A 27,979-nucleotide genomic window follows, 5' to 3' on the forward strand; every position below is an offset into this window, starting at 1 on the left:
GACCCTTCGGCTCGAAGCGACCTGTAACACTCACCATTTAGCCGTGCAACCATCCTGCGACCGGAGGAAAAATAATCATTCCTCGTATCTCGGGCCTCAGCTGAACAACGACGTCAGAGAGCGGACCAGCACATCCCGCCATGGGGGTCTTAGCGGCGCGGCTCCTGCAATAGCGCGGCAGATGCGAACACTACTTACGATCGGACACATCACAGTGGAGGACTGAGCTGCCCCTCATGGCTGTAGAACTATTCTCTCTCGTACTCCGTAGTACATAGTAGATTCCCACTACGAGACTACGGAGTACTGTACACCATGGTAAGTTTCTAGCAATAGCAATATCGACGCTTCATCCCGCCGGTTCATTGAATCACAAGTGGAGTTTCCTACCCGGATCGATGCTAACGAAAATCCACCCATTCAATTCTCCACGCTAAGCTTCGCGATCACAAGGAGATGAGCCGAGGGAGGCTGAAGAAGCCCCTCCTGCTTAAACTTTACACTTTACTCATTCTGGGCGAGCTTCTCTTTCAATGAACAATTCCATCCACGAAGTCACAGTCACTACGGAGTATCTAGTCCCATGGCTATGGATTTGAGACATCTCAGGTTTATCGGGGACCATCCGCCACTGCGGAGAGCTGTTCGGAAATTCTCCCTTCATCGGATCCATGGTATAACAAGCCTCTCCCTGTTCACATACTGTAATTGTATGTAACCTTTTGGAATTTCGCAATTGGTTTGGTTCTCCGCATTCCCATTCAACTCAAATTAGTGCCCGCCACGCTCGTACAATCCATGGTTGAGATAGTCTTCCAGAAATTTTGAAACACGAGACATGTAGAAGGGTTTCCATGCTCTGGAACGGCAGTTCGTGATACCCGGTGCCCTAAGTCTACTAAACTCTACCGGATGCGGTAAATCACTGAGCACGGGGAGGAACGTGTCCATGGGTCGAGAGGATTGTGTTCCTCGAGATAACCGTGGGTCCCTATAGATCCTTCGTGAATGGTTGGAGTTCATGGAGTAAAATGGTTCGACTCCAAATGCTAAATCCTAAATTCTGGATTGACTTCCGGATTAAGATCCGGAGATGCGCAGCGGTTCGAATGAGTCTTTCCCTTATTTGACTCCATAAACGGCACACTCTTCGGAGATGAGATGCGTTGTTCGGAGTGAAGCCTCTTCATGTACTAGGGGGGTTGAAAGAATTTTGGCTCGGATGATGCTTGGTCGGGCAACGATCGGTTTAGTGGGACACTCATCTTGATGGAACGGAACGGGACATGGTAGAGACAATAGTATCGTAGACACGGGATATACTATAGACATACAGTCATAGGAGCAAAATTCAGGTATGTCATGGTCTGAACTAGTAGTTAGTAGTTCTGGCCTACGGAGTACTATGTACAGTATGAATGGAGTGCAATTTCACCGGCCCCGTGCAAGGCTGGACCTGCGCAAAACAAGCACCAAGCTGTCTGTCTCATCTGAACGCCCCCTTTTTCCTATGCCGTGTCTGGCCCACTCGACTCACCGAGCTATGTACGTCAGTTTCTTGATTTGCTAGGTCTTCCGGGAGATTGGTGCTGAATGTACATAGTGGCCATAGTGACAGTGGCTAGTATGTAGCAGGTATGTACGGAGTAACTCTTGCAGAGAATGTAAAGCAGCTCAGGGTTATAATTTGTGCCCAATGAGTGGAGAGTTGACTCTGGTTTCACTTATGCCGAAACCAATGTATCCCCGACAATCAAACGGATAAACCCCCCTAGTGAGGACCTGTCAGCTCCCCCAAGAGCAAGGCCTCTCTGGAGTGTGACCCTTTGGTGTCAACCGTTGGTAACCACCGCGATGGGAATGACGGAGGGTGCCGGATAGACAGGCTACCCAAGGACACACAGAGATGATCTCAAATCCGCAAAGTGTATCTCCGAACTATCACTCCACCCACCATCACGACAGAATACGGAGGTCCAAGCTTATAACACGGGAAAGGTGGGGCAGTCGTGGATGTTGCCCATGTCGAAAGAACTGCGCTATTGACCGCTCCTTGGCTTGGGCTTGGAAGAGACGAGGGATGACACGGCAGAGGATTGATTTGAATTCATTGAACGGAGTCTTCCGCAAGTTCTTGTTCTTCGTTTCTTCTGATTTGTATGTCATATTTTCCTTCCCTTCAGGCGTATGACGCGTTGCTGGGAAAAGAGCAAGTCCGGCTCTGTGCTTAAGCCGAGAGTTGGTGCGGTGTGTTTGTCTGTTCACTACGCAGTATAGTCTGCCACTGTTGACTTTCCGAGAAACCCGCCAAAAAATAATGTGTCAGACTCTTCCCCCTCTCTATTGCCTCCTCCCCCACGGCATCACATCCACGTAGTATTTCATCACGGTCCTCTGGCTAAAAGGCAAGAAAGGGCGGTCAGCATCGCTGAATTGTCGGAGAAATCCACCCCTCTCCGTTTCCCCAGACCAATTGCCGGGCTGCGTCTGATGAAGTCGATCTCCATTAAGTGTCTACATATGAAGGACGAGGGGGGTGGTAATGAGATATGTTGTGCATTTTCAAGTTCACAATATCAGGATAGATATAGATCTTGACTTCCACCATCAGATAACAGATGATCACTCGGATATACAATGTCAATGACGATCCAAACGCCAATCATCCAGGAACCACGCCTAGGGCCAACCATCCCGGTTCATCTGTCATCTGCACGGGGCTCCGATATCTTGGCGGTGCCCACACGGCAGATCGTCCGCGATTGTCCTCTAAATTCAAGGTTGACTTTTCTGTATCCGTCTCATGTACGATTGTGCATCCCGAGAGGAGAGAGGGGCCAACGTTGCATTTCTGCATTCACATTCATCATGACCACAAATTAATATTTTCATGGATTCCTAGTTTCTCCGAATGGAGTACATATGTATGTAGTAATGTATCATGGCTTGTGCTCAACTCGATTCGAGTCTACATCTTCCGCGTCATCTCGTGTGGTTGTTGTTTCTATACATAGAATATTCCGTAGAGAAAGGAAATTTTGTACATGGACCACATGAGGTACTGCAAGTAAATGAAACATTCAAGAGAACCACACACCTGGTGCGATCCACCTGTATGTAGTCAGTCTGATTAAATGGCAAATTGCCCCTGATTAAATCGAAGAAAACATTCAATACCAGATAATACATTCTCAGTACGATTAGTTATAGCGAGGGTAGGGGGGGGGGGAGTAGGAGGATCTAAGGACTGACGCTGATTGGATGTAGTTGAACCGATACCGGACTCTCCAGAAAGAAAAGAGAAAATCAAATACATCAAATGAAATACAGTACATACATAGTAAAATGAAATGGAATAAAATGAAAAGAGACTAGTGGCAGCCATTGGCGCACTACTGGATTGGGCTGGGGGGTTTATCCGCCATAGTTTAACTGGGTCCCGCACGGATCAGAGGGAACTCCACCACATTCTTGTTTGTGCAGAGTTGTCCACTTACAAGGCTAGTCTCAAGTTTGGCTTAGTTCGACTCCACTTTTGGGACGGCAGATAGTCGATAGCCGACCTTGGCAGGCTGGGATCGACCAATTGACACCGATGCTTAGCAGTGACCCACCAAGAGCTGACGCGTTTGTCCCGTGCAGTTGTCTTTGCTCGTGGTATGCCTCGAGGAAGGCGACTTTTCTCCTTGGTCAAGTCCCAATTCCACAGGTCAGGTCAGTTCAATTCAATTCAGTTCCAGTTCCAGTTCTGAGCTCGTAATGGAAGAGATGTGTGCTATTTTTGAGATTCCGTAAACTTTCCGCAGCGGTCAGATAATTGAATTTGCACCGTTGTACGGAGATATACATGTACCCATGCTTACTCCGAATATGTAGTAGACTACTGAGTCCACTCCATACATAATCTACAGTACGGAGTAGTCAGTGTGTATGTTACTGCAAGCCATCAGCCATGACGTCGAGCCCTAATAGTCCCCCGCAAAAGCCCGTTGGCCCCTCTTCCTCAATTGCAAAGCACAATCCCTGTCTGCGATCCTACGGGCTCCGCTGGTGCCGCTAGGAAAAAACATAACACTGCCACCCTCCTCGACTCAGGGTCGACGCTAAGGGCACCTGAAACGCCGATGGCTTACGCCAGTGGAGCAGAACCGATGTTCCCCGAACCCTCCACTTCTGCCTCTTGTCTTCTTTAGGATACACACCCACAAAACCCCCCAACCGTTCGAGATCTCAATGGGCCAACATCGTATTCTAATCTCATACTCCAGTGGCCTCCTAATTTCCGCTCTTCTCCTAGAGCATTACGTACACCTCTTGCCGTTAGGCCTTTTATCCGAAGACTTACGGAGGACTATACGGAGAACGGAGTACTAGATACTGTCTTTTTCATGTGGGATCTTGCCTTTTCCATACAATATGAACTATTGGCGGAGCACTTCGGGATCGGGTTCCCGTGGCTTTGAATTGGGGAGCTTACAGTTTGTACAGTAGATTGATTGCCTTGGGAGATCTTAAAAGTGTACTCCTACTACAGTATGTAAGTCATTGTGGCTGCTGGATGACCCTCCGCCACCAAAAGTTTGGTTCTGAAGAACCAATCAGGGTTCATTCAAATTAGTTATCTGCTTTTCTTCTGCGGAGTTACGGTGTGCACTGGACGAACGTGATGCTTCCATCCTTCTCCAACCTCCAAATGCTGTACTGGATGTAGTCCTCTGGAGAGAAGCTCATTCATACCCTACAGTACCATCAAGCTTCCCCTGTCCAAAATGCACTTGCAGAAAGTGGAGTGATGATATCCTTGGCAGATGTCACTGGCAGGTCTCGGGTCTAAACCCTTATAACCCGGCGCCCTGAGTATTCTCAGGGCCCTGAAAAGACAAGACCCGACTTGGGATAGTAAGAGTAGAATGACATCTGAAGGATGCGACAAGGTGAGCGTCCAGGGTGGGCACGCACTAAGGACGATCCACCGGACGCGCCGCCTACCCACTCCCTCGCCGACTCGACTGGGCGACGTGTGTCGCTGTTCTATCCCAAGTCAGTGAATGATGCAGGGTCTCATGTCCCTTGCAAAGAAATTATGGAATCTGTTGTATGCCAAGTGCATACTAGTATGGAATGACAGTGTTTTCTATGGAGCACATGTACTGTATTTTGGCCTTGACCTCGCTCAGGTCCCTTGTCTATGTACTAGTTGGTAGTACAGATCCCCGAACAAACACAGTATCATAACTCCGTAGCTGTACTCCATACTCCATACATACGCCGTAGTCCCAAGCTACTGGAACTATTCGTACTCGATCCAGAATAGCACGATAACATCTGCGCATTCATCGCGTCGAGGCTCACCGAGTTCCACCCACATTGTTGACTGAGTGCCAATAGTCCGATACGCAACCCTTCTCCCAGTCCCAGATCCCTGTCCCGCCTCTTACCAGTGCGAAATTCCGCATATGATTGGCTCAATGCAATACATGCTCAATGCTTATGGAGAGCTTTTCTCACATGAGTCCGCGGTATCTCGCACTGTACATGGCTTGTCAGGTACAGCTGTATACGCGGCCTCGCAGAAGCTGCCACACGCGACCCTCCAACTCCACATAGCTCTAAATTCTACAATACTACAGTACTATGTAGATAGTACGACGCTGATGGCTGATGGCTGATGACTTTAAACAGCACAGATAACAAGAAAGATAAGTAATTTAATTTAAAGAGGGGGGCCGCAAAAAAGCCCACCTGGACATCTAAAAACGCCCTGGCGCTCACTGAAGGGTGGACCCCTACTCACACCCTGCATATGCCACCGACGCCTCCACGATCTCAAGATGGAGACTGCCATCGGGACATTTAGGTGGTGAACCCTCAAAAGCCATGGTCTCCATCCTTGCAGCTAGTCGCGGGAAGAAGGCTGGTCATTCCCAGAAGAGCGGAAGTCGCTTCCAGCCGCCATAGCACCAAAATGTGAAGTGTAATTTTTTTTCTTTTTTCTTTTTGGACAAAAATTTAAAAATCGATAATAAAACTTTCAGATATTGAAAAGAAAAGCAGCAATAAAAACTCTAATTTTCAATTGACGCCTTTCCGGCAGCCAAAGCCCATCCAAAGCGGGAACCCGAAGACCCTGAAAATCCACCCGGCACGATACCATTGATTCCTGTACTCCGTACTCGGTACTGTATTATCAAAATATGAAAAGAGAAGGAAACTGAGACGAATAATATTGCTTCTCTAAATCAAGGTATACAAATGGGAAATTAGAGAAACACGTCACGCAATTGCTGTCCTCCACCCCTATCTCAGGGTCCGTGTAGAGTATGTAGATGTACTCTGTACTAAGAGTACATGCAGAGGACTCCATCTTCATTCTCCGGCGGCAGACCTTGACGTGATTGGGGAATCCGTAATTTGAATTCAGGGGGAGGCTGTGTTGAAAGAGTACGGGAAGCAAAATATGATATTATAAATATTTTGTTCGTATTTTATTTCTTTGAGATTGTATGTACTCCAGACGGAGTTCTTCGTATGGAGTACTCGATAGGGTATATCGGGAACGAGAATGAGGTATCCCGAGCTTACTTGACATTAACTTGGATGGACTAGTAGGGTACTCCGTAGTGATCGCTGCCTTCAAACCAAATAAAGTGAGACCATCTCTGTAGGTCACCCCGCTAGAATATAAAGTATATACTATGTATATACCCATGAGGTGTCTTTTACAGTGCTTGAAGTATACCCTACATAACCAGAAATTGTAGTTATCTCAATATACTACTGTATTCTACTGTATACAACATCGAATACCATCATTTCATACATACATTGTATGAACACTGACCTAAAAAGGAAAAAAGGGTCCTGACTGGAAGTGGACGTGTGTCCTCCGTACCACACACCCCTTCCCTTTCCCCTTCCCCACAGCAAAGCAGCAGACCTGACGTCCTTTACGATGGAGAGCTTACGCGGCCACAACCTCTGCCAAGACTTTCCCACGGTAAGCTTAGGCATTTGGTGTATCTTGGCACACTCGATGAAGGCTAGCGTAACTCTTCGGGCTGAGGGTTGGTTGGCGGTTGTTCAACCCTGCTTGCCTTCAAGGGCTTCCCGAAAATTTAGAATCCTCCCATCGGGCTGACCAAAGTGGGGTTTTCTTTTTTTTGGGGGATTCTCTCCTCCAACCCCCCCCATCAAAACGCGTAAGACGAAGGGTCCCTTTTTCCTTTACTTTTTTTTTCCGCGGGGGGGGGTATTTTTTTTTGTACAAAAAAAATCACTCTCTTTTTTTTTTCTATTTTTGCCCTGTGGCAAATTGTTCCCGTGGGAAAGATGAGGAAAGGGGAAGATGAGGGAGAGGATGAAGAGGAGGGGGTTTCGAAGGAATTCCCCATTTCCAGTCTCTATTCTTCTCAATCACTTTCTTTCGACTTGTGCCTTGGTGGAATTCTGAACTAGACTACTATATGTAGTTCGAGTCCCATAGTACCCCATTCTACTCCGTAAACTACACCACGCCATCAAAGTAGTCTCAATAGCTACTCCGTAGTCCATTCAGGGTCTTCACTAGTCACCACTCCGTCGGCGTCAACTGCAGAAACCCTACCCCAGACTCCTTTTGCCCGGAGAGGGAGAAGATAGTCGGGATTGACAATGATTGACGATGTCAAGAGCGATCACTGCCCAAAAATCACCCCTGTCACCATTGAATCTGCCCAGCGGTTTATTAGATCGTGGGTGATCGACTCTATGCAATTCGAGCTTCTTTTCACTTCTATTTATGCCAGTAGATGGTGCACAGCCCTTCAAGTTCAGCCTAAAACTTAACTTTTATAGAAATTAAATAAACTAGATTCGTTCACTGGTATATATTAGTGCAGTGCCACCCGAAACCCTGCGAGTGGGAATAATATATCTCGATCGGTCTTATATATCCTGAACTTGAACACCACCTACAAATAAATTAAAAGCCCTGAAGGGTTAGCCGCCATTAGTACTAATAATGCGATATACTATGTAGTATATCGACGCGTAATCTTAGGAGTACACCTTGGACGTAGGGTAGTACTACACTGGAGTCTAGTATCAAACTGCATCCGCGTAACCTACTACACTCGACATTGTATCGAAAACCAGGGCTGGTTTATTAAATAACTAGTAGTTATTTAATAGTATCTACTGAAAACATAATGAAACAGGCTCACTAATGTATAATGACCTGAATCTAATACTGACATTGGCACTACACTCTACCAATTAAACTAGATAATGGTTATTTAGTAAGTACTAGCAGTCAAGCTACATGATGACCTGGAGGTCATCGACGCACTAACCTTCCAAGGTTAAGGTTAGTATAAACAATACCGATGTAGTATGATAGTAGTACTACTATTGATACTGGTGAATGTTACGATACTCATGACGATTGAATCCGATACTTCCCATACAAGGTTGTATATTCCCAAATGACTTTTGCAGTTTGATATACAGTGAACCCACGCCGAACGTCCATTCGTGCCTGCATGAAGAGAAGAGGAGAAAAAAGAACAAGCAATGGTTGAAATCGGGAGACACCGGCTAGCAAGAAAAAAAAATAAAAATCCCCAGAGGTAGTTTAGTTATGCATGAACAAGAAATCAACAACAGAATAATCCAGTCAAATTACAGCACCATCTCTTAGATGATGATAGATAACTCTGGCCGCTCCAGGCCATCCGCTTCCAGCCCCGGGTAATACGGCACCATTGCGTCTGCACCTTGCACGTAGGCATCGTTATAAATTCGCCAGTAAGGTGTACGCACCTTGCGGGCAGGGTGGAACAGTCCGGCCCAGACGTAATTCATCACCGTGCCGGTGCCAACGGCCATGCGGATCGCATCAATGGCCTCGATGATCCGATCAATGACGTGAGGGCTGGTTTCGAAGATGTTGGGGAAGACCAGGTTGAGAAGATGGAGCATGGCATCTTCGCAGCCCAGACCGACAACACCCAGGGCAATGTGCTTGACGACACTCGCAGCGGTTTGTCGGTGAACCTGGTCACGATCGATAAGAGCATCCTCCAGCAGAGGAGTGACGGCATAGACGTAATCCTTGGCCATCTCACCAATGTACTCAAACAAGAAGGACATAGCCTTGAGAACACCATTCTGTACATTGAGCTCAGGAACTCGGTACTCATTCATCAAAGCAGGGAGAACAGTGAAAGGAGCACAAGTCTCAGCCACAATACCGATCGCAACAGCGGTACACACACGGGACTGACGTTCCTGGACACGCAAGTTGTTGAGTAGGGTCGCCAGAACATCTTGAGGACCAATGGCTTTGGCAATGAAACCAAATGTGTTGTTGGCTGCGCGACGGATGCCCTTCTTGTGGGCCTTGAGCATGTCCAGCAGCTCGAAACAAATACGCATCCATTCACGGGCATTGACTGATTCAGGACCACGGTCGGCGATACGACCGACCAGGTCGATGGTGTTTTCTTGCACCTTCTCGTGACGATTGCGCAGAATAGGGGTAAGTCGAGGAAGCAGATCGCGAATCGGTGGTTGCATCTGGTTGATACCAACCACAGTCACAATGGACCGTAGGGCTCCCAGGATGGAACCTAAGACCTCGGGGTACTCCTCACCCAAATATTCGTAAAGCACAATACCAAGCTTACCCATGAGGGCATCCTCGCCACATTCCTTCATAGCATTGGCAATACGTGAAATGAGATCTGCAGCTTGCTGTCGAACGGTGGCAGACTTGTTGTTCAATCGCCAGAGAATGGTCGAGACGATCTGGGGAAGGTATGGCTTGCAGCGAGTCTTGAGAGAATTCACCACGGTACCAAATCCGTTGAGGATAACAACGTCTTCGATGCTTTGCTCTTGGAAAGCATAAAGAACACCATCAATCAGTCGCTCTTCCAATCGCTCTGAGATATCTGCGGAACCCAGAGAGGCAACAAGCTTCTCCACGGTCTCCACGGTCATCTTCCTATATGGCTCGCTCTCATCCTTGAGGTTGTTGACGACACGCTCAAGAATCTCACCAACTCCAACTTTCTGTCCTAGGTCGACAGTGGTGTCCACCACCTGGCGATAGTTTCGACGATCAAGAGCCATGCGGCGTACCCAGAAACTCTTAAAAAAGTCAGTCAAGACGTGTTCCTTGAGGTAGCTGGCAGTGACGCCATCTGTGCTAGAGCATTGTGACACCACTTTCAACACCACTTTCTTCATTTCTTCATCCGGAGAAGAAAATTCACGAAGGAGAATCTCCATGATTTGACTGGTATAGTAGTTGGCATACTCCTCATCCATGAGAGGGATGATGTAACCAACAGCCTTGAGGAAGGCAGCAAGACCTTTACCACGCTGCTTGCGGGCACCGGTCCATAGAGGGTTAAGGATCTCGTCGAAGGATTCGATACCGTAAGGGTTGGCAGCTTCGGCTAGAGCAGCCACAGCCAGAGCCGTAACAGTTCTGACCTTTGATTGTTCGTCGCTGAGGTTATCAGAGATACAGTCAACGAGACCCTTGAGATGAGGAAGAATAGCACAGCCCATCAAGATCGGAATCTGCTGAACAATCTTCACACCAGTGTGTCGAGCCTGCCATGACTTCTTACTGCGGCAGACGGCACGGAGGAATGGAAGGAGAGCTGGGATGCCCAGCGCAGAGGCGACAACGGCAAATGCTCGTGCTGTGGTGTTTCGTACATATTCATCGACATGGTCAATATCGGGTCGCATCGTACTGATCATAGTGGCAAGACCAGCGGCCTTGGCCAAATTGGAAATGATTTCGCGACCTTCAACGCGAGCATAGTAATCTTGATCAATAAGAAGAGGCTCAATAACGACCAAGATCTTGTGGACGTAAGGACGGACCAGGTCATCCAGCTTGTAAAGAACTCGATCAATGACCTTGACCAGCAAGTGACGTTCTTGATCCTCCAATGACTTCTCCATGAGCAAAGGAAGAATCTGGTTGAAAAGAGCGCCAGCCCCAAAGTTGCGTGCATTGTCCGTCAGTTGTCGCAGTGCCGTCTTTCGCATAGGCGGCGTGCCGTTCTTGACCTTCAGTAGCAGTCGCATGATCTTTCGCTCTTTCATCTCTTCGACTGTCATGGAAGTCTCGTCTCCGGCCTCCATCAGTTTCCCGAAGTAAGTCATGTCCTCCGGCTTGAAGAATTGGAGATCGCCGACTCCAGGAATATCGGTTGGGAGCTCTTTACCCATAGAGCGAACGCTTTCTGGCTCCTGCATCATGAAACCTCCAACGCCAGCCGCGCCAGCAATAGGTGCTGGCGTTGCCATCATTTTACGCGCTTGTGTACGAATTGGTGCATAGCCTGGAGGGGGGTCCAGAATTTGATATCCTTCAGAAGGAAGCATCATATCAAGCTCCTCATCGGTCCAATCAGCACCGCGACCAGTCAAATCGGTACCGAAGCTGGTTGGTGCCATAGCGGCGCCACCTTGGGACGGATGCATTGGGGTAGCAAGTCCCTGGTTTCCGACTGGGGTAGCCGCCGTGAGTGATGGTGCTTGATCCCAACGTGAACGTCGCTTGGGTCCCTCCTCTGACGCCCCAGGGGCGGGTGTTTGATCCCATCGTGATCGCTTGGTCTTCGTCTCGGTAGGTGCTTCGGCGGTCTCGGCGGAAGCTGTAGGCTCTGATGAAACATCCCAGCGCTTCTTTCGCTTGCGACCCGCGGCCGCAGCTGATGAGTCGGCATCTCCGTTTTCCTTATCGCCTTCGACGGCTTTTAGCGTGGGCTGGTGCTCGGACACATCTTCACCACGCTCCCGCTTTTCTTGAATCAGCTTTTGAACACGTTCTTCCTCCTTCTGAAGCTCACGCTCAGCCATGATCTCTCGGTATGTTTGTCCCTCTCCCTCCCCGTTGGCATTCGCGTCGGCGGAGAAGGCATCGGCACGAGTCGGCGTCAAGAGGCCGCGATTGAAACGGCGCTTTTGATAATCGGTTTCGCGGTCCGCAATGCGTGCTGCTTTCTCACGGCCCATCATGATGTCTTCTTCTTCGACGCCATTGCCATGGGCCATCTCATCAATCTGGTTTCTGGTCGCGGTGTACTGGCCAACCAAGCTATGACCGCCATTCGCATCCTCCATCTCTTCATCTCCTCCGTCGACAGCGATAGATGTATCATAACCTGAGAACCGATCCGCGCCTTCCCGTTCGTAAAGAGTCGTATCGAAGGATTCGGTAAGGGAGGCCTTGGTGGAGTTGTCAGTGCGTTGGCCAGAGGGATCAAAAGTCCTAGAGCCTGTCTTGCCAGCAGCGGCGGCATTGCGCTCCGCCTGGAGCCGTCTAACGGCCTCAATATCGGCTGTAGAAATGATTAGCAAAGTGTCATTGAGGGGAGTGACAGGATGCGCACCGTCAGACATGGTGATAACTATTTCGCGATTTCAAATGAGATGGATGAGTGATTGATTGCGCAGTAGGCGTAACAGCAGCTACATCCGGCTTGGGCACCGTTAAAACGGCAGCATTGATGGTGAATGGAGTGGTGTCGTTTGATAACCTGCCGCGAATGCAAAATGCCCGTCGCCAGCGAAGTCGCGCTAGTGGAGCATCACGTGATATAGCTATCAATGGATGACAAATACGGTGCCTCAGGCTTTAAGGTGTGAACAAGTGTGAAGTATATCCCAGCGTGATGATTGCCTCAGATTATGCAGTATCTAATTGGCACGTGAGACATCGTGGGCTTAGTTTAGAGCCATTGTGTGATCCCTAGGTTTTTATATTGACATTTTCTCCTACAAAGGAACTAAAACATCACTAGGAACACTGGTGTAAAGGACAAGAGGATGCCTTGCACCAACTCATCGTGGCGCCGAGTGGGCGCTAACTGTCTATTTATGTAACACATTTGCTGGTTTGGTACAACTCAGAACCATAAAAGTCTTTTGTTTATACAAATAGAACGTGGATTCTGATCTCGACATTAAGCATGTCGACCAGTATAGGCTCCTGAACTCACAAAGGCAAGTCGTGGTTGCTTGGATCCACTAGACATGCTTTCACCTCGATGGAAATCCTAATGTTTGCATGGGAACCTTGGCATGGGTGCTAGCCGCAGATGCTATAAAGATGAAACTACTTTCCAGAAAAAGTAATAAAAAGCCTAGCTCATGATCCTTATGAAGAGATATGATTTGAGCCTGTCGAAGTCACACTCTCACTTTCCAGGCGGTTAGCATGAGACTGCCATGGCAATGTAACATCCTCTGGACTATCCTGCAAGACACCGTTGATTCAATTTCCTAATTGGTCCCCACAAATAGGACAAAGGGATATAGGTCGGGGCTTCATATCCGGGTTTTTCCCTCCCCGGAATTCGTTCGCTTTCTGGAGCGGCCAACAAAGAGAATGACTTTAGTATAGGCCTCCTCGCTTCGAACCCGTCACCCCAATTTTTAACAAGCCTCAGAAATTCTGGTTGTAGTTTGACTGGACATCGAGTAAAGTTTTCAAATGTTGAGTTCTCAAACAAGTCAAAGCCACCGTGCACAGCATTTAAAGTTGGAACATGTTGGACTTGAAATTAGCCTTGTGAACTGGTGACTTGGAATCTGACCAAGGAGAAAGGCGCACGCTCTTTGTCCGTTCTTGCTGTCCTGCTATGTCACTGGAAAATATTTAAGCCAGTTCAAATTTCCCGCTTCATCTGATCTTGTGTATTCGGTCTCGCGCTCTTGTTTCCTTTGTTTTTTCTTCCGATTCACTCTCTCAATCCTTGGAGACTTACAACTTCTTTGCTATATAAGAGCTCGACTGCCATGCTGCAAATGTCTCTAAAGGTTCTACTATTTGCGACAGCATGTCTCTCGCCGGCATTTGCCCTACCTGGGCCTTTGCGACTTGCCTCTACCTTCTCTGAAATCACCGCTGAGCTTCAGAACATCACACTGGGAAATTGCTCCCTTAAGGGTGTAGACCTCCCAATCAAAAATACCAAAATTAAGCTTCCTGGGCCATCTCCTCATTTGGACCTCAAGTATGTCGTCCTCGGGCGCGGTACTCAGAACTATTCATGTTCATCTAGCGAGTTCGCACGCCACCCCAAGAAATCCTCGACACCGAAAGCGACAGGAGCGGTAGCCACACTCTTCGATGCATCTTGCCTAGCATCACAGTCTCTTAATCTCCTCCACGAATTTCCTGCGATGATGGGGCATACAACGCTTGGATCACTTGCTTTCCTGGCTGAGGCTTTGGCCCTGAGCACAAAGACGAGCAATCTGATTATCGGAGAGCATTACTTCAACGCTGCAGGGGACCCTTTCTTCGATTTGCGGTCAAGCGGCTCCGATACATGGATCGTTTCCAAGAAAGATGCATCTGTCAAGGCCCCTGCGAGAGTTCTTCGCCCATCCGGCAAAAACGACAGTGACGTTCCATGGCTAAAGTTGGATTGCAAGGACTGTAAGGGTGTGAAGGTAAACTAGATGATCAGCTACCCCGAAGAACAGTATCAAACTGACAGATCATCGTCCAGGAGGTATACCGAGTAATGACAGTCGATGGAGTCGCACCACCAACGTGCGAAAGGCAGAATGATACAGTACTTGTAGACTATGCCGCTGAGTACTGGTTCTACGGCTAGAAGATAATTTTATGAGAAGAATATTTCATTTCAATGCCAGCTCCACCTACTCAGACATATTGACAGCAACGTGTGGAAGTACAATGCGCAGATACACACACTCGAGAAATCATCTTATTTCAACATCGATACCAGGATTTACTATGGTCGAGTGGTGTATACATAGTAGGTTAGCAGTGGAGCCAATGAGAAAAACAATACAAATGCTAGTGATTATTTTCGGGCATCGGCCTGATGGTGTGATTGTATAGGGCGATTTCTACAGTGGTTAAAAAGTTACCAGAAAAAGGCCAGGTCTCTTTAACAAGACGAGCACTTTGTGACCACCAATAGATAGTTAATATTAGATCAATTCTAATACACGAACCACGCGACCCGTAGGATTCTAGTCAACTAATACTAGTAGCTACTAAGCAGTACTGAGAACCCAATTCATATGCTTTTAGTATTCGTGATCAATGTTCTTAATAGTAGCATGTCCTCATCGCGCACTATTACTATAATCTATCGGCGGTTCACATCTTTTGAGGACTTGCCCTGTCTCAGGTAACAAAAAGTTAGTTCTTCATTTTTTCCTCATGAAAAAACGGCATTTACCAGATCTTACTAAAAATTTTGGCGTCTTGGATTGTGATATAAGCACATAATGTGGCAGTATCACGCCAGCGCTGGGATTTATATGGCCTATGAAGTATTTGGTTAGTATACCGAAGCTTCTCCGAAAATCCACTCCGTAGTCTACTTGGCGTGATTGCATTCGATTTGAGGAAAATCAAACATAAGATCAATAACTACTGTTCAGATTCTTTTTGGTAGTACTCAACAGCGAGGTTCGTTGACCTGATATGCGAGATTCTACTCGCTAAGAACTTCAAATCTCATAATCGAAACGATATCATATCTATTGGGTAGGTATCCAGACAAGCGTACCTAAACGAGATGGATTTTGACAAAGGTCTACTGGCTGGAAGTTAGTCTATAGATTGAAAATAGTCGGCGTCTTTTTGAAATTTGTTTTGTGACTAAATATGTACTATCGGCAATCGCACCCCAATTCCACTCAAGCGAATCAAAATGTGCATATCGATTTGAACTAACAAGACAATGCAAGATATTATTTGCAAAGTCTTGAAGATTACCGCCACTCGGATGGCAACATTAAGAAAAGTACCCTACGCATGCACTAATGGAGTAATCTGTTGTCCAAGTTATGTGTTGCGATTTTAGGTGGGTCTATCGTGACCATCGCATCCTGGACGAAAGAGAGTCATATAAGTAGGTCATCAGCCATTGAAAGATTCATCTGGGACTTATCTTCTTTACTCGAACAGAACGCCAGCCCGGAATCGACACACAAAAAATGGCCACGCGGTGCGATTCTGCCAAGCTTCCAGAGCTTTCGGAAAGGCAGTCTGGAGACCTCGAAGCAGAGTACTCTAACCAAGATCCAGGCGATCGCTTGTATAGATCAGAGCTAGCGGAGATCACACCTGTCGAGGCCTTGAAGTGGAATGTTGATGGGGACGAATCCCCGTGTATGCCCTTGTCTTACAAACCCTCAAATATGGGAGAATATAGTTCATACTCACATCTGAATAGTCCCCGAAGTCGCGGCTTGTGTCTCGAATAAAGATGATCCTAGCATAGCTTGCAATAGTGGGTTCACGAAGAAGACTCTACTACGAAAGATCGGCTGACGTCCATTATAGCCGTACGAGCCTGGATACTGATGACCATTTTTGTTATCCTTTTTTCTGGAGTGAATCAATTTTTTGGCTTGCGATATGTCAGTTTTCGTGGTATTTGGCGACGTCTTTGAACAATTATTGACCAACATTAGCCCTCACTTACGATAGGTTATGTCGTTGCCCAGATCTTGGTTTTCCCCATAGGTCGAGCCTGGGAAAAATTGCCCAGATGGAGAGTTCCTTTGGGAGAGTTTACTTTCGATGTCAACCCAGGAAGATTTACTATCAAGGAACACGCTTTTATCGTCATCGTGAGTCGGCATTAGTCTAATCTAAATTCCTTTCAAACCGATTTGAAAATAACAAGAAATTCCAGTGCGTTAATATTAGCGCCTCTACCGCCTATGCGCAAGGAGCCCTTGTCGCCATTGTCAGCCCTGTCTATTGGAATCGTGATCTGGGGGCTGGCTTCTCATTTCTATATCTCCTAACAACACAGATGATAGGGTAGGCTTTTGGGGGTTTCCATGCATTTGAGTTACTAACAATAGTTAGGTTCGGCCTCACTGGCCTTGCGCGCCGATGGATTGTGTACCCGGCCGCTTTAGTATGGCCAACTTCGCTGTCTTCAACTGTACTTTTCCGAGCACTCCATGAGCCAGAGAGCCGCAAACCAGCCAATGGTTGGACTATAAATCGCTATCGCTTTTTCAGTTATGCCACAGCTCTCGCATTCGTGATATTTTGGTTTCCGGACTACATATGGACAAGTCTTAGTACGTTTGCTTTTATAACGTGGATATTTCCCAATAACCAAAAGGTCAACACAATTTTTGGGGTAAGCATTTTTCTGTTCTGCTTGGATGGAAAATGATCTGACTTCTCAGATGAACTCTGGCTTGGGCCTGCTGCCAATTAGTTTGGATTGGACGCAGATCAATTATGCTGGCTTCCCGCTTACAACTCCGTTTTACATTACATGTAATGCGTTCGCAGTGGTTGTTTTGTTCTACTTATTTCTATCGCCAATCCTGTATTACTCGAATGTGTGGTACAGCGCATAGTGAGTGATATACTGAGAACTGTGCTGGAGACAAGTAGGCTGATGATTAAGTCTTCCACTCCTTTCCTCGAGCACCTTTGACAACACAGGGGGTTCATATAACATATCGCGAGTGGTTGATGAGAACCTGAATTTCCTTGAAGATAGATACAAAGAATATTCTCCCATGTATATCTCAATGTCTTATTCCCTCACATACGGGCTTTCATTTGCGGCGGTGACCGCAATTGTGGTGCACACCTATCTGTACAATGGCTCCGAGATATGGGCCAGGCTCAAGAATGCTCGTCATGGAGGAGAGGATATTCATCGCCGTTTGATGCATGCATACAAGGAAGTTCCAGAATGGTGGTATGGTGCCCTCACATTGGTGACGTTTGGTTTGGGTATCTTAACCATAAGGAACTGGGAGACTGAACTACCAGTATGGGGGTTTGTCGTTGTTTGCTTTGGGCTAGCCGTCTTGCTGATAGTGCCCGAAGGTCTCCTTCAAGGAACGACTAACCAGAGAGTATTTCTTAACATTATCACCGAAATGATTGCAGGGTATGCTTGGCCTGGGAAGCCGTTGGCCAATCTTATGGTCAAATGTTACGGCTACAACGCCGTCAAACATGGGATGGATTTTGCCCAGGACTTGAAGCTAGGGCAATATATGGTATGATACATACTTCCCCGATCCATTTTGCCTTCTGCTTATCACGAGTCTAGAAAATCCCTCCTCGTGTGTTGTTTTTCGGCCAGGTTTATGCGAGTATACTGGCAACAGCAACTCAGACAGGGGGTAGGTTTCTCTTCCTACGAATCAGAATGAACAGTGTGTTAAGTTAACGAAACCAGTGTTAAGATGGATGCTCGGGCATATAAATGGCCTTTGTGAACCTTCTAACAAAGAACGCTTCACCTGCAATGGAGCCAAAGTCATGTATCAAGCTTCAATAATCTGGGGCAGTATCGGCCCACAGCGAATGTTCCAGTCAGGACAGGTATACAATAAACTTGTGTACTTTTTCGTTATAGGAGTGAGTTTCTAGAGCTATCGCGTTACAGCTTGGGTTATTAACAAAGTAGCCTGTCGTTACTGTGCTCGTCTACCTTCTCTACCGTCGCTATCCCAATAGCTGGATTCGATACATCAATGTCCCAATTTTCTTCAATGCGGCAGGCAACATTCCACCAGCAAACACTAGTAAGTACCAGAGATACTCTGGAAATTTGGAAAATGTGCTGATCCAATAGCCCAATATTCCTTGTGGTTTATTGTTGGTTTCATTTTCAACTATCTGATTCGCAAGCGGGCATTCGACTGGTGGAAACGTTACAATTGTGAGTTTCCTGTTGCACTTTCTGTGAGCATGGGTTCTAATTTGCTCATTTTTAGACTTGTTACAAGCTGCCATGGATACCGGTACAGCAATTGCGACAATTGTCATATTCTTCGCGTTGGGATACCATGCTGTCAAGTTCAACTGGTGGGGTAATACAGTTGGGTCGAACACATACGATGCCAAATCCGTGCCATGGTTGGCAGTCCCTGAGGGCGGACATTTCGGAAAAGGACCTGGGGAATTTTGATTATCGATTTCTAACTGGCGAAAGTCTGATTTCGCACGATCGAGGACCCATGCTTGGACTGGGATCACCATGAAGATATTGAGCGGGGTTTTATGTTAAAATCGTTCAAAACATAGCCGAATTAATTTTTTGAATTATCTTCTTGATACTACTAGTATGCGAAAAGAAATTTTTTTTTCTAATACTGCACTTTGTACTTGCGAAATTGTATCCATAGTAATGTTTCGAATTCTTTTGAACCAATAGGCCCAGTACTGACTCTGCGAAGAATACTCTAGTGGAAGATGAAATTGAGGGCGGAGAGATTGTACTTCAGGACCAATTTCTAAGGTCAAAGTACTCTTATTGAGATGTTTACGGATATTGAAAACATAAAATAGACACAATCTGTCGCTACATTATGATTTTAGCCCTTCCACATTCTGCTTTCTCTTGTATAGATCCTCCATGCACAGCCTCATTTAATCTCGGATTTCCCCATATGGAAACCATGACTGCGCCACCGTGACAATGTGGCTAATTATCACGTGGTCATATCCGCGTCTGCGACGGCAAGTCGCGTCGCCGTCATTGGCGATCGCTACGTTCACTCCTTCAATCGCGTCCATTTCATATCCAATTTTCTATCGCAAAAGGAATGCGGAGTAGGAGTGATACTTAAATTTACATTGACGTTTTATCTTTCCTACACCTGGAACTACTATTCCCCACTTTCAACCCGACATCACCCCCCGAGAACCTGAAGCTACTTCCCCGAATCCAAAGCCGCTTTTCAATATGGCCACCGATTATAGCAAGAAAACCAATGCCGAACTGGTCGAAATACTCAAGTCGCGTTCACTTGCACACACTGGAAAAAAGGCAGATTTGGTTGCGCGCCTCCAGGAAGACGATGAGAAGAATGCCGGTGCTCCCGCGGAGGCCAAGACCGATGCTGCTGCCGAAGATGTTATCGATTGGGATGATGATGCCCCCGCCGAAGCTGTAAAACCAGCGACTGAGGCTGGCGCGGCTGCTATTGCTGCTGGCGGCAAGGGCGCTGTTGCCAACCCTGTAGCTGTTCCCAACCAGAAGCTGGATACCGATCCCGCCGCGACAGAAGAGCTAAAGGTTGAGTCAGCTGGCGCAGCCGATGTCGTTGCTCAAACCGAAGGCGTTACTCAAGAGGCAGAGCAGAAGCCCGCGGTGGATTATACTCGAGGTCTCCCTGCTACGGAATTAGAGGAGGAGCTGAAGAAACGCAAGGCCCGCGCCGAGAAATTCGGTATGGTTGAGGACCATGAGACCGCCGTCCAGGAGGCAGAAAAGCAACTTGCCCGGGCGAAGCGTTTCGGTACGGGAGGCGACGCGGAGGGCGGTCCCACAGTGGGTGTTCAGGGTCTTGACCAGGCCCTTCCTGACGAACGTTCCCGCAAGAGAGGCCGTAACGAGCAAGGGGGACGTGGAGGCAAGCGACGGGATCATGGCCGCAACCGCAACCGCAATGGTCCTCGAGATGGAGTGCAGAAGCGGACTGGAGGTGGTAATCCTGCGTCCGGGCGACCTAAGCCTGTTATGAATGAGAAGGACCTTGCAGCGATGGAGGCTCGCAAGAAGCGATTTGCGCAAGCCGCATAGGCTAGACGCAGTGTAGACCTACTACGACTCATTTCATCTTATTGTTCTATTTTATCTTTTTTTTTTTTGACATATTCGGAAATACTTATTTATGGGCGTTTGTATGAAGCTACCAGAGGCTTGAATTGAAATGAATTGAATCAAATTGGATATTGATCCCAGTCAAACTTCAATACTTGTGCAGTTGAAGAACTCATATTGTCATTGGATCTGCCCCCAAACTTTTCGTATAAAAAAGTTTCCCCACCGCGCGTCTTCCTAGCAAAACAAAGCAAAACAGCATGCGGTGGAGAGATAGAAATAATGGAGGAGAACGAGAGTTTTACTCTTATCTGGGCCATCGAACCTCCACCAGCTGAAATGTGCATTAGCTTCTTGTTCCTGCAGCGAGGGCGCCGGCCAGTGTGGCTTCAGAATGGGGCTGTATCCTTCAGAATTACACATTACTCGGGGATCAACCAATCCACTCTGTTGAACGAGAAAAGCCAAAGTCTCCCAAAGACGAGGGTTTGACCTTTACCGGCATCGGGAGGGGTTGCTCTTGTGCTTTGTCGCACGGTTTCATGATCGGGACGAGCGATCAGTACGGTATGAGACTGTTCACTTCCCCGCCAATAAGGCCGAAGCGATGAGTGTGATATGAACAGAACTCCAGTCTTTAGCGCCATCTCCACCAGCGGGAGTCGAGGCCTCGAATGCCGGACTCTTGTTCGCTCCCCGTGTTATTTTTAGGGCGGTTAGAACGTGCAAATAAGAATCAAGAACAGCTGTTGCTACACAAGTGGAGTTCCCCTAGCCCCGAGCAGGAAACCATCCTCGAGAGTCTACAAGCCTACAATACGCCATCTACGCCATCTCACTGGCAAACAAGACTTGACCTATCCAAATGAGCCAAGAGAAAAGTCGCTCCATTCAGACCAACAGAATCGGCAGAATAGACTCAATTTTGAGGTCGGAGAATTGTGACCCTGATATTGTCCTACCCTGGTTCGCGGGACGGGCCTTGCTCTGAACCAGACTCCGAATAACGGTTCTGACCCGCTATCATCTATTCAGTGCCGACTCAAAGTCAGAAAAAGAGTATGTAGAATGGAAGACTGCCGTCAGGAGCAAAATGTCTTGACATCTACGAAATATCTCTATAGTACAGTGTACGGGGGTATTCATATCCACACCTGCATGCGTCCGCCTCTGCACCTCTTTGGATAATTCTCCGAGTCCTGGGGGAAACAATGGCAACCTGGTAACTTACCTAGCGACACGTCTCAAGTCCACCGAGACGAAGGACAAAGCAACGTGCACTGCAGTATATAGCAGGGAGGATCGACGATGCAGTACTGATCGGGTTCGGCGTCTCCGATCGATGCGTTGGCAACGAAGCGACGCAAACGCGGTGAGCCTCTCGTTGGCTATTCTATCGGAATATCAGCGGTCTATGCCTTCACACTATGGAAGTTACCAGCTGAAGTCGCTGAACTCGCCGAGTTCGTTCGTGCGATTGTACTCCAGGACATTCAGATGTGGACCGCGCCATTCCATCCACTGGGGCGCCACTGAACATCGCAATGGCATGACAGTCCGTGATAGGACTAGCAAATTAGCTTTACCTGGTCTACTTTTTTTTTACGGGGCCGTTGATTCCAGAGTGCACGATCCAGGCCTCTCGCAGGCCTCCATACCCTGGCGCCCGCGCATCGGACCTCATCACAAATGTAGTCACAGAATCATGCCCAATGATCGCGCCGTAACCCGACTTCTCCTGGCCAGTACCGGGTCCGCCGTCAAGTTAATCCGAAGATGCCACTCGCCGCTCTCTATATGGGCGTATTTCGTACCCAGAGAGGCTTTTTTTTTTTTTCGCTAACCCCCACATTGCAGGAGGAGGGGGGAAGTGTGGGCACATAAAGTCCGCCTTGCAGTATAACCTCGTGGTTCGTCTTGAAATTTTCTCTTTTTACTCTTCGGCTTCAACGACATATCCCAGGGTTGTGAAACCTTAATTTTTGTTCTTTTCTGGGTTTCTACATTTGAGACTCCTATGGATCTCTCACTGACGTGGCCGAGGCTGGAAAATCCTGAGTGCCACACTACTCCAAACTGTGGCGAAGCAGCTGCAGCTCTGCTGGCGCCGATCAGCCCAATGTCGGTGAATTTTCTATTCTTTATCTGCCTGACATCTGCAAGTTCATTTCTTGTTGGGAGTTGCTTCTAATATAGTTTTGTCATTCTTAATTCTTGCAGATATTCCTAATCATTACTCTCCTTCCATTTTACTGTATAGTTCGCGTTACGTCCATTTTGAGATACCCTAGGCCCACACAGCCTCATTCTTCTACTATCTATTAATCACCTTTTCCCGGCAATTATCCTGAAGGGTTGCTTCCCATAATCAATCTTGGGATGCGGTGAATTTTGTATGATACTCCCATTTGTCTTCTTTGGTTTTGGTTCCAATGCTGATTCAAACCTTTATGTTTAGTGAGCTTCCGCTATATTGTTTACGCCCGTGATGATTACGATTCCCATACACACTTGCTCATTCATAAACAAATTGTCACAGAATTGGAGTTTTCGAATTCTACTAGCGTCACACCATGCCGTCGTACAATCATGGTGACCGTCGCATGCCGTCGAATAATCATCTTGCCCACTCTGCAGACATATCACATCGAGGTACTACCACTAGAACTACGAATGGGCCGCAAATTTTCCGATCCCAAATAGCACGCCCTTCCAATTCTGCGCCTCGAGCTAGTAGGGCTTTATCTGTATGTTCGTCGGAAGAAGTTCGTCAACCAGCAGCTATATCGACAATCATCCCTCAGCCCACCAGCCGTAACAACCGATTATCCATGCTTCCACGCCCAAGCACTGGCGAGCAACATTCATCAGTATCCCCTGCATCATCTACTATATCACCTCAATTCTCAACACAATCGATTCCCTCATCTGCATCTACTCTCGAAATAACCAGCCTCCCCGAGTTTATTCCTATTCCACGCCAAATAGCCCCTGCAAAACGCCCTCGCAACGTGCTTCGCAGAAAAGCACCGACAATAGGGAAACATGTAGAAAGGGAAGGTCAGAAGCTGAGTTTGGTAATTCCTCAAACGCACCAGATATCGGATATGAAGGAGGCCACACAGTACAAACCTCCGATCTCACAATCAATTCACGCTCCAGCCTCTGTACACACCACAGGCAACGAGTCGAATCAATATGCAATGGACACAACAAGAATTCATGGCCCAGTGGAGCTGGCAAGCCTTCGCACAGCAACTTCAAGCCAGCCTCCACCACCGGCAATTACTCCCTTTATCCCTTCTGCGAGTACACCTTCGACAAGATATTCAGAATCCCCTGGCATGTGGAGCCGTGGATCAACACCAACTTCGCTGTCTTCGTACTCTCCGGGTATTGTGCACTCGACCAAAATTGCCCGCTTGAGACAGGGCAGCACGTCACAAACTAGGCTACCAGTATTCTCTCCACCAGCTACCACTGCAAGTCCGCAAAGCGCAACACTTGACAGCGCAGAGCGTACGCTACAGAGAAAGGCGATACCTAATCAGTCTGCCAAGTTGAATAATGGCCAGAAAATTATCAAGAATGCCCCCATACAGCAAACTCCATCTCCCGTCACCATGTTGCGGGGTCCTCCACACAGCCCTCCACCAAGGAAGTCGTCGATAAAGTCTAGCCCGCAACAGAGCATTGATATCGATGTCGAAAAGGCAAGAAAAGAAGTTGACGAAGCCGAGCGGGAACTTTTCAATGCCTACCGTCCTAAGACTACCGTTGCAAGCCCGAATATCCCTGTGCCAAAAACTCCACCTCGAAGACCCAGTAGAGATGGAACGCAGAATTTAGACCTGGAGACCTCTCCCGTGATAAGAAGTAATCTTCCATATGTTAGGTCTACAGGCCACACACGTCGCGAATCAGCAGAACGAATAAGAACTCCAGGAAAGGACACAACCAAATCTATCCGGAGTCATTCAGTGACACCTTTAACCGATTCTTTACTATCCAAGGACCTGTCACGCATCCCGTCACGAGAGTCTAACTCTCCTTTCATGCCTCGAAAATCACCCCGAACACTAATTAAAGTGCCACCCCAAGACAAAGCAGAGATGAAGGTCCCAGATGCTTCTCCAAAAAGATTTGGTCTTTTTTCGAAGAAATCAAAGCCCAAAATGAATGATTCCTCAATTGACCAAGCTCGCCCAGCACGTAAGGGTCCAGCAGCAGGAACCGGTCACGAGGGATATGGTAAATATTCCCAGAGGGGTCGCAAATCAAGTACTGGTAGCAGTACAGGTACAAGAACCAGGTCAACGAGTACAACAAGGAGTGCCTCTCGCTCTGTGGCCAGCAGCAAGGGAAGCATGTCTAGTCGACCAGACCTTGAACTAGATCATTTTTTCTCAAGCCGACTCGAACCGGTAGTCATTACAGGGGGAGGCTTAGATGGAGGATCCCTCTCAAGAAGCCAAAGTGAGCAGAGCATCAGCAGCATGAGTGTGGCTTCTTCCAGCATACCTTGTCATACAACACTCTCGTCATCGACTGTGCAATCTACCGAGTCTTTGCCCACTTCCATCGGAGCTTTGGAAAAAACAATTCCTGGGGATCCTGTCACAAGGATGGAACAGACTAGGAATGGAGACCCAGAAAAAAGACCGACAGCTGCTCGACAACCACCTCAAAGGGCTCGAATGCCTGTTCCAAATGGTAGGAAGAACACAGTAGCACCTATTCTTAGTGCTGGGGCAACGCAGACATCTCACTCGAGTTATGGCATAGCTCCCCCAACACTTCAATCTCAAAACGATACTTCGGTATTGTCTTCAACCATTAGAGTTCCATCACAGCGCGACGATAAAGAAATCAAAAAGACAAAGTCTTCTCGGTGGAATCTCTTCCAAAGGAATCGTGGAAATGACGTGAAAGCAGCAATCCCAACAGCACCTTTCCCTCAGCAAGCTTCTCAGCCAGCAAAGCTTCATGCTACTATTGCTCCCGTTCTGAATCATCGACCTGTTGCTCACTATGCAATTGTTGACGAAGATTCTGACGAACTTGAGAGAATCATCAGCAACATCGAACATTCACCTCCGACTGAAGAAGAACTACCAATTGCACCGGTTGAAGTTCCTGCGGGCTTGAATATCAAGAAACGCCAGCCATCAATCCTGCTTCCATCTCCACCAAAGCTGCACAGCGAGTTCAACAATGATAGACCATCTCCAAAGACCGCCATGTTCAATCGCAACATTATGGGCCCAGAACCCGAGAGCAGCCCCGAGGACCGCCGACCAAGACGTTTGGCCTCAATTGGCCGCATTCCAAAAGTCGTCTCCAGACGGGAAAGGCAATTGAGACCGGATATGCAATCATTTTCTCGGCCATTCAGCGTTATTGACACCCCTTCCCTTCCAGCTCCAGTATTGGAAAACAAGCACGAGTACCCTGGATTTGAAAAATCTCCGCCGAACAACGTCTCTGATGCACCCTCAAGTAAGCCGTATGATCTGGGCCACGGCTTTTATCCTGCTCTCAGTGCCCCAGAGCAGATCAGTGCTTTAGACTTTCTGGCAGGTCCCTTTTCGGCCAGCGAATTTCTTCATTTTTCGCCTCCCCACAAAGGTTCCGTCTCATCGAGCAGTTCTGGAGCACTTGCTGCTGTGACTGCAGTGTTACCTAATGCGACCACTGCCCCGACAGAAGATGAGGTGTGGAACGAGTATGATGATCTTATAGACCATGTTCTTTCACCGGAAGAGCCAAAGACCAACGATTCGATCAAGTCCGAGGACGACGACAGGTTTGAAAAGGCAACTATGGCAAGTAGGGCCCTGCAAAATGGGCTCGATCAACCTCGATCGCTTCAAGTACCGTCTTTTACAAAGACAGACGAATCGAATCGAGATAGCAGTGATTCAATTCGCCTTCGCCGCTCCAGAATCATTTCTGCATTGCATTCTTCCATCTCCCCGTCAACACAGCCATCCTATAGCGATCTCATCGCTAGCTATGGAGAACGTAGTGATAACCCTGGAAGTCCTACAGACCCTAAAACACAATTTTCGGACCAGGTCCAACAGCAGCAATCGACATTCTTGCACTCACTTGCGGCAGTGCCTCCAAAAATGTCCAAGCCAGATGGACGCAAGAAAATCCATGAGCCCTCTGAGCGTGACTGGGATGCTGTAACACGCACAAATATGCGATCTGCTTCTCTAATGACCAGTCGCTGGCTTTCATTTGGCCGTGTCCTCTTCAGTCCAGCACACAACCACGTCAAATCTGGAACACATGGTCGAATACTGGTGATCGATGGCCTTGGGAACGATGACTGGTCATTCTATTGCTCATTGACTTACCCAGATGCAGAAGTCTACAGTCTAAGCGGTCGGCCTGTTTCCACTGCTTTGCCGCATCCAGCTGCATGGCAACCTCCAGCCAACCACCACACCGTCTATCATGCTGGGCTACAAAATCCTCTCCCCTTCCCAAAGGATTACTTCGCCGTTGCAGTCCTCCGATTCCCTACGGCAACATCTGAAGCAGTCCAAAGTAACATTGTTCAAGAATGTAAGCGGGTTCTTCGTTCTGGAGGTTACCTCGAGATGAGCATTCTAGACCGAGACATGGTGAATATGGGAGTTCGCACACGCAAAGCTGTCCGCCGATTAAAAGAGATGACTTGTCTTGCCAACTCGACCATCAGTCTTAGCCCGGCGAGCGATAGTGTGCAAAGATTGATTGGCACTCAAGGATTCGACAATCTCCGCCGTTGTATGGTTCGCATCCCGGTTGCCGGAATGGTTGTCCGATCTTCAGGCTCGACAACATCTTCCTCGGGCCACTCTCTTTCTATTTCAGCCGCTACCCAATCAACTGGATACACCCTACCCCCTACATCTGTCTCCACAACAACAGGAAGCCAGGGCACTCAGACAACATCCAGGTCTTCCCCTTCAGACGACAATATTTCCCTAGGAGACCTTCTTTCAGACCCTGCCCCTTCTGCCGCAAATGATGCCTCGATTGCAAAAATTGTAGCTCGAGTTGGTCGTTGGTGGTATACCAAATGCTACGAAGACCCTGTCCTCCCCGATACTGGCGACAATGATCCTAGCATGTGGAACGATCGCAAGACCCTCCGTGAGTGCCAGAAGCGCGGCACTGGATTCCGCATGCTCATTGCGTATGCGCAAAAGCCAAGCGAGGTTAAGCGTCGCACGGCAAGCGTTTGATGCCCATTACCGATATAACGTTTGTCTATATACATGATTTCTTTACGATCCATGATTTCTTTATGATTTATGTGACATAGCAGATACCCTTGCGACGTTCTGGCATTCTGTTTTCTTTTGTTCTCTTTATATTTTATTTTC

General features: G+C 47.7%; 5 protein-coding genes across 5 annotated transcripts; 4 read left to right on the top strand and 1 right to left on the bottom strand.

The window, feature by feature from the left end:
- Positions 1 to 8,673: 8,673 nt before the first annotated feature.
- On the bottom strand, positions 8,674 to 12,408 carry N7469_010433 (U2 snRNP complex subunit HSH155; the record flags this gene model as incomplete). Its single annotated transcript, XM_056649338.1, has 1 exon — positions 8,674 to 12,408. One exon carries the CDS (start codon positions 12,406 to 12,408, stop codon positions 8,674 to 8,676), a length of 3,735 nt encoding a protein of 1,244 aa, XP_056496469.1.
- Positions 12,409 to 13,815: 1,407 nt separating this feature from the next.
- On the top strand, positions 13,816 to 14,633 carry N7469_010434 (DUF3455 domain-containing protein; the record flags this gene model as incomplete). Its single annotated transcript, XM_056649339.1, has 2 exons — positions 13,816 to 14,466; positions 14,526 to 14,633. The coding sequence occupies 2 exons, from the start codon at positions 13,816 to 13,818 to the stop codon at positions 14,631 to 14,633; spliced, it is 759 nt and encodes a 252-aa protein (XP_056496470.1).
- Positions 14,634 to 15,993: 1,360 nt separating this feature from the next.
- N7469_010435 (uncharacterized protein) lies at positions 15,994 to 18,959 on the top strand (the record flags this gene model as incomplete). The annotated part of the gene is made up of 13 exons (XM_056649340.1): positions 15,994 to 16,168; positions 16,233 to 16,289; positions 16,343 to 16,419; positions 16,474 to 16,632; positions 16,698 to 16,828; positions 16,877 to 17,159; positions 17,209 to 17,384; positions 17,436 to 18,042; positions 18,096 to 18,168; positions 18,225 to 18,406; positions 18,456 to 18,573; positions 18,624 to 18,710; positions 18,766 to 18,959. The coding sequence occupies 13 exons, from the start codon at positions 15,994 to 15,996 to the stop codon at positions 18,957 to 18,959; spliced, it is 2,319 nt and encodes a 772-aa protein (XP_056496471.1).
- Positions 18,960 to 19,736: 777 nt separating this feature from the next.
- N7469_010436 (SAP domain-containing protein) lies at positions 19,737 to 20,576 on the top strand (the record flags this gene model as incomplete). The annotated part of the gene is made up of 1 exon (XM_056649341.1): positions 19,737 to 20,576. The coding sequence occupies one exon, from the start codon at positions 19,737 to 19,739 to the stop codon at positions 20,574 to 20,576; it is 840 nt and encodes a 279-aa protein (XP_056496472.1).
- Positions 20,577 to 23,170: 2,594 nt separating this feature from the next.
- Positions 23,171 to 27,838, top strand: N7469_010437 (uncharacterized protein; the record flags this gene model as incomplete). Its single annotated transcript, XM_056649342.1, has 1 exon — positions 23,171 to 27,838. One exon carries the CDS (start codon positions 23,171 to 23,173, stop codon positions 27,836 to 27,838), a length of 4,668 nt encoding a protein of 1,555 aa, XP_056496473.1.
- Between the last annotated feature and the right edge of the window lie 141 nt (positions 27,839 to 27,979).

Source organism: Penicillium citrinum, assembly GCF_028827155.1.
Source record: "Penicillium citrinum strain IBT 23319 chromosome Unknown utg000009l:1.0-4274883.0:1.0-4276374.0, whole genome shotgun sequence".
Classification (NCBI taxonomy): Eukaryota; Fungi; Ascomycota; class Eurotiomycetes; order Eurotiales; family Aspergillaceae; genus Penicillium; species Penicillium citrinum.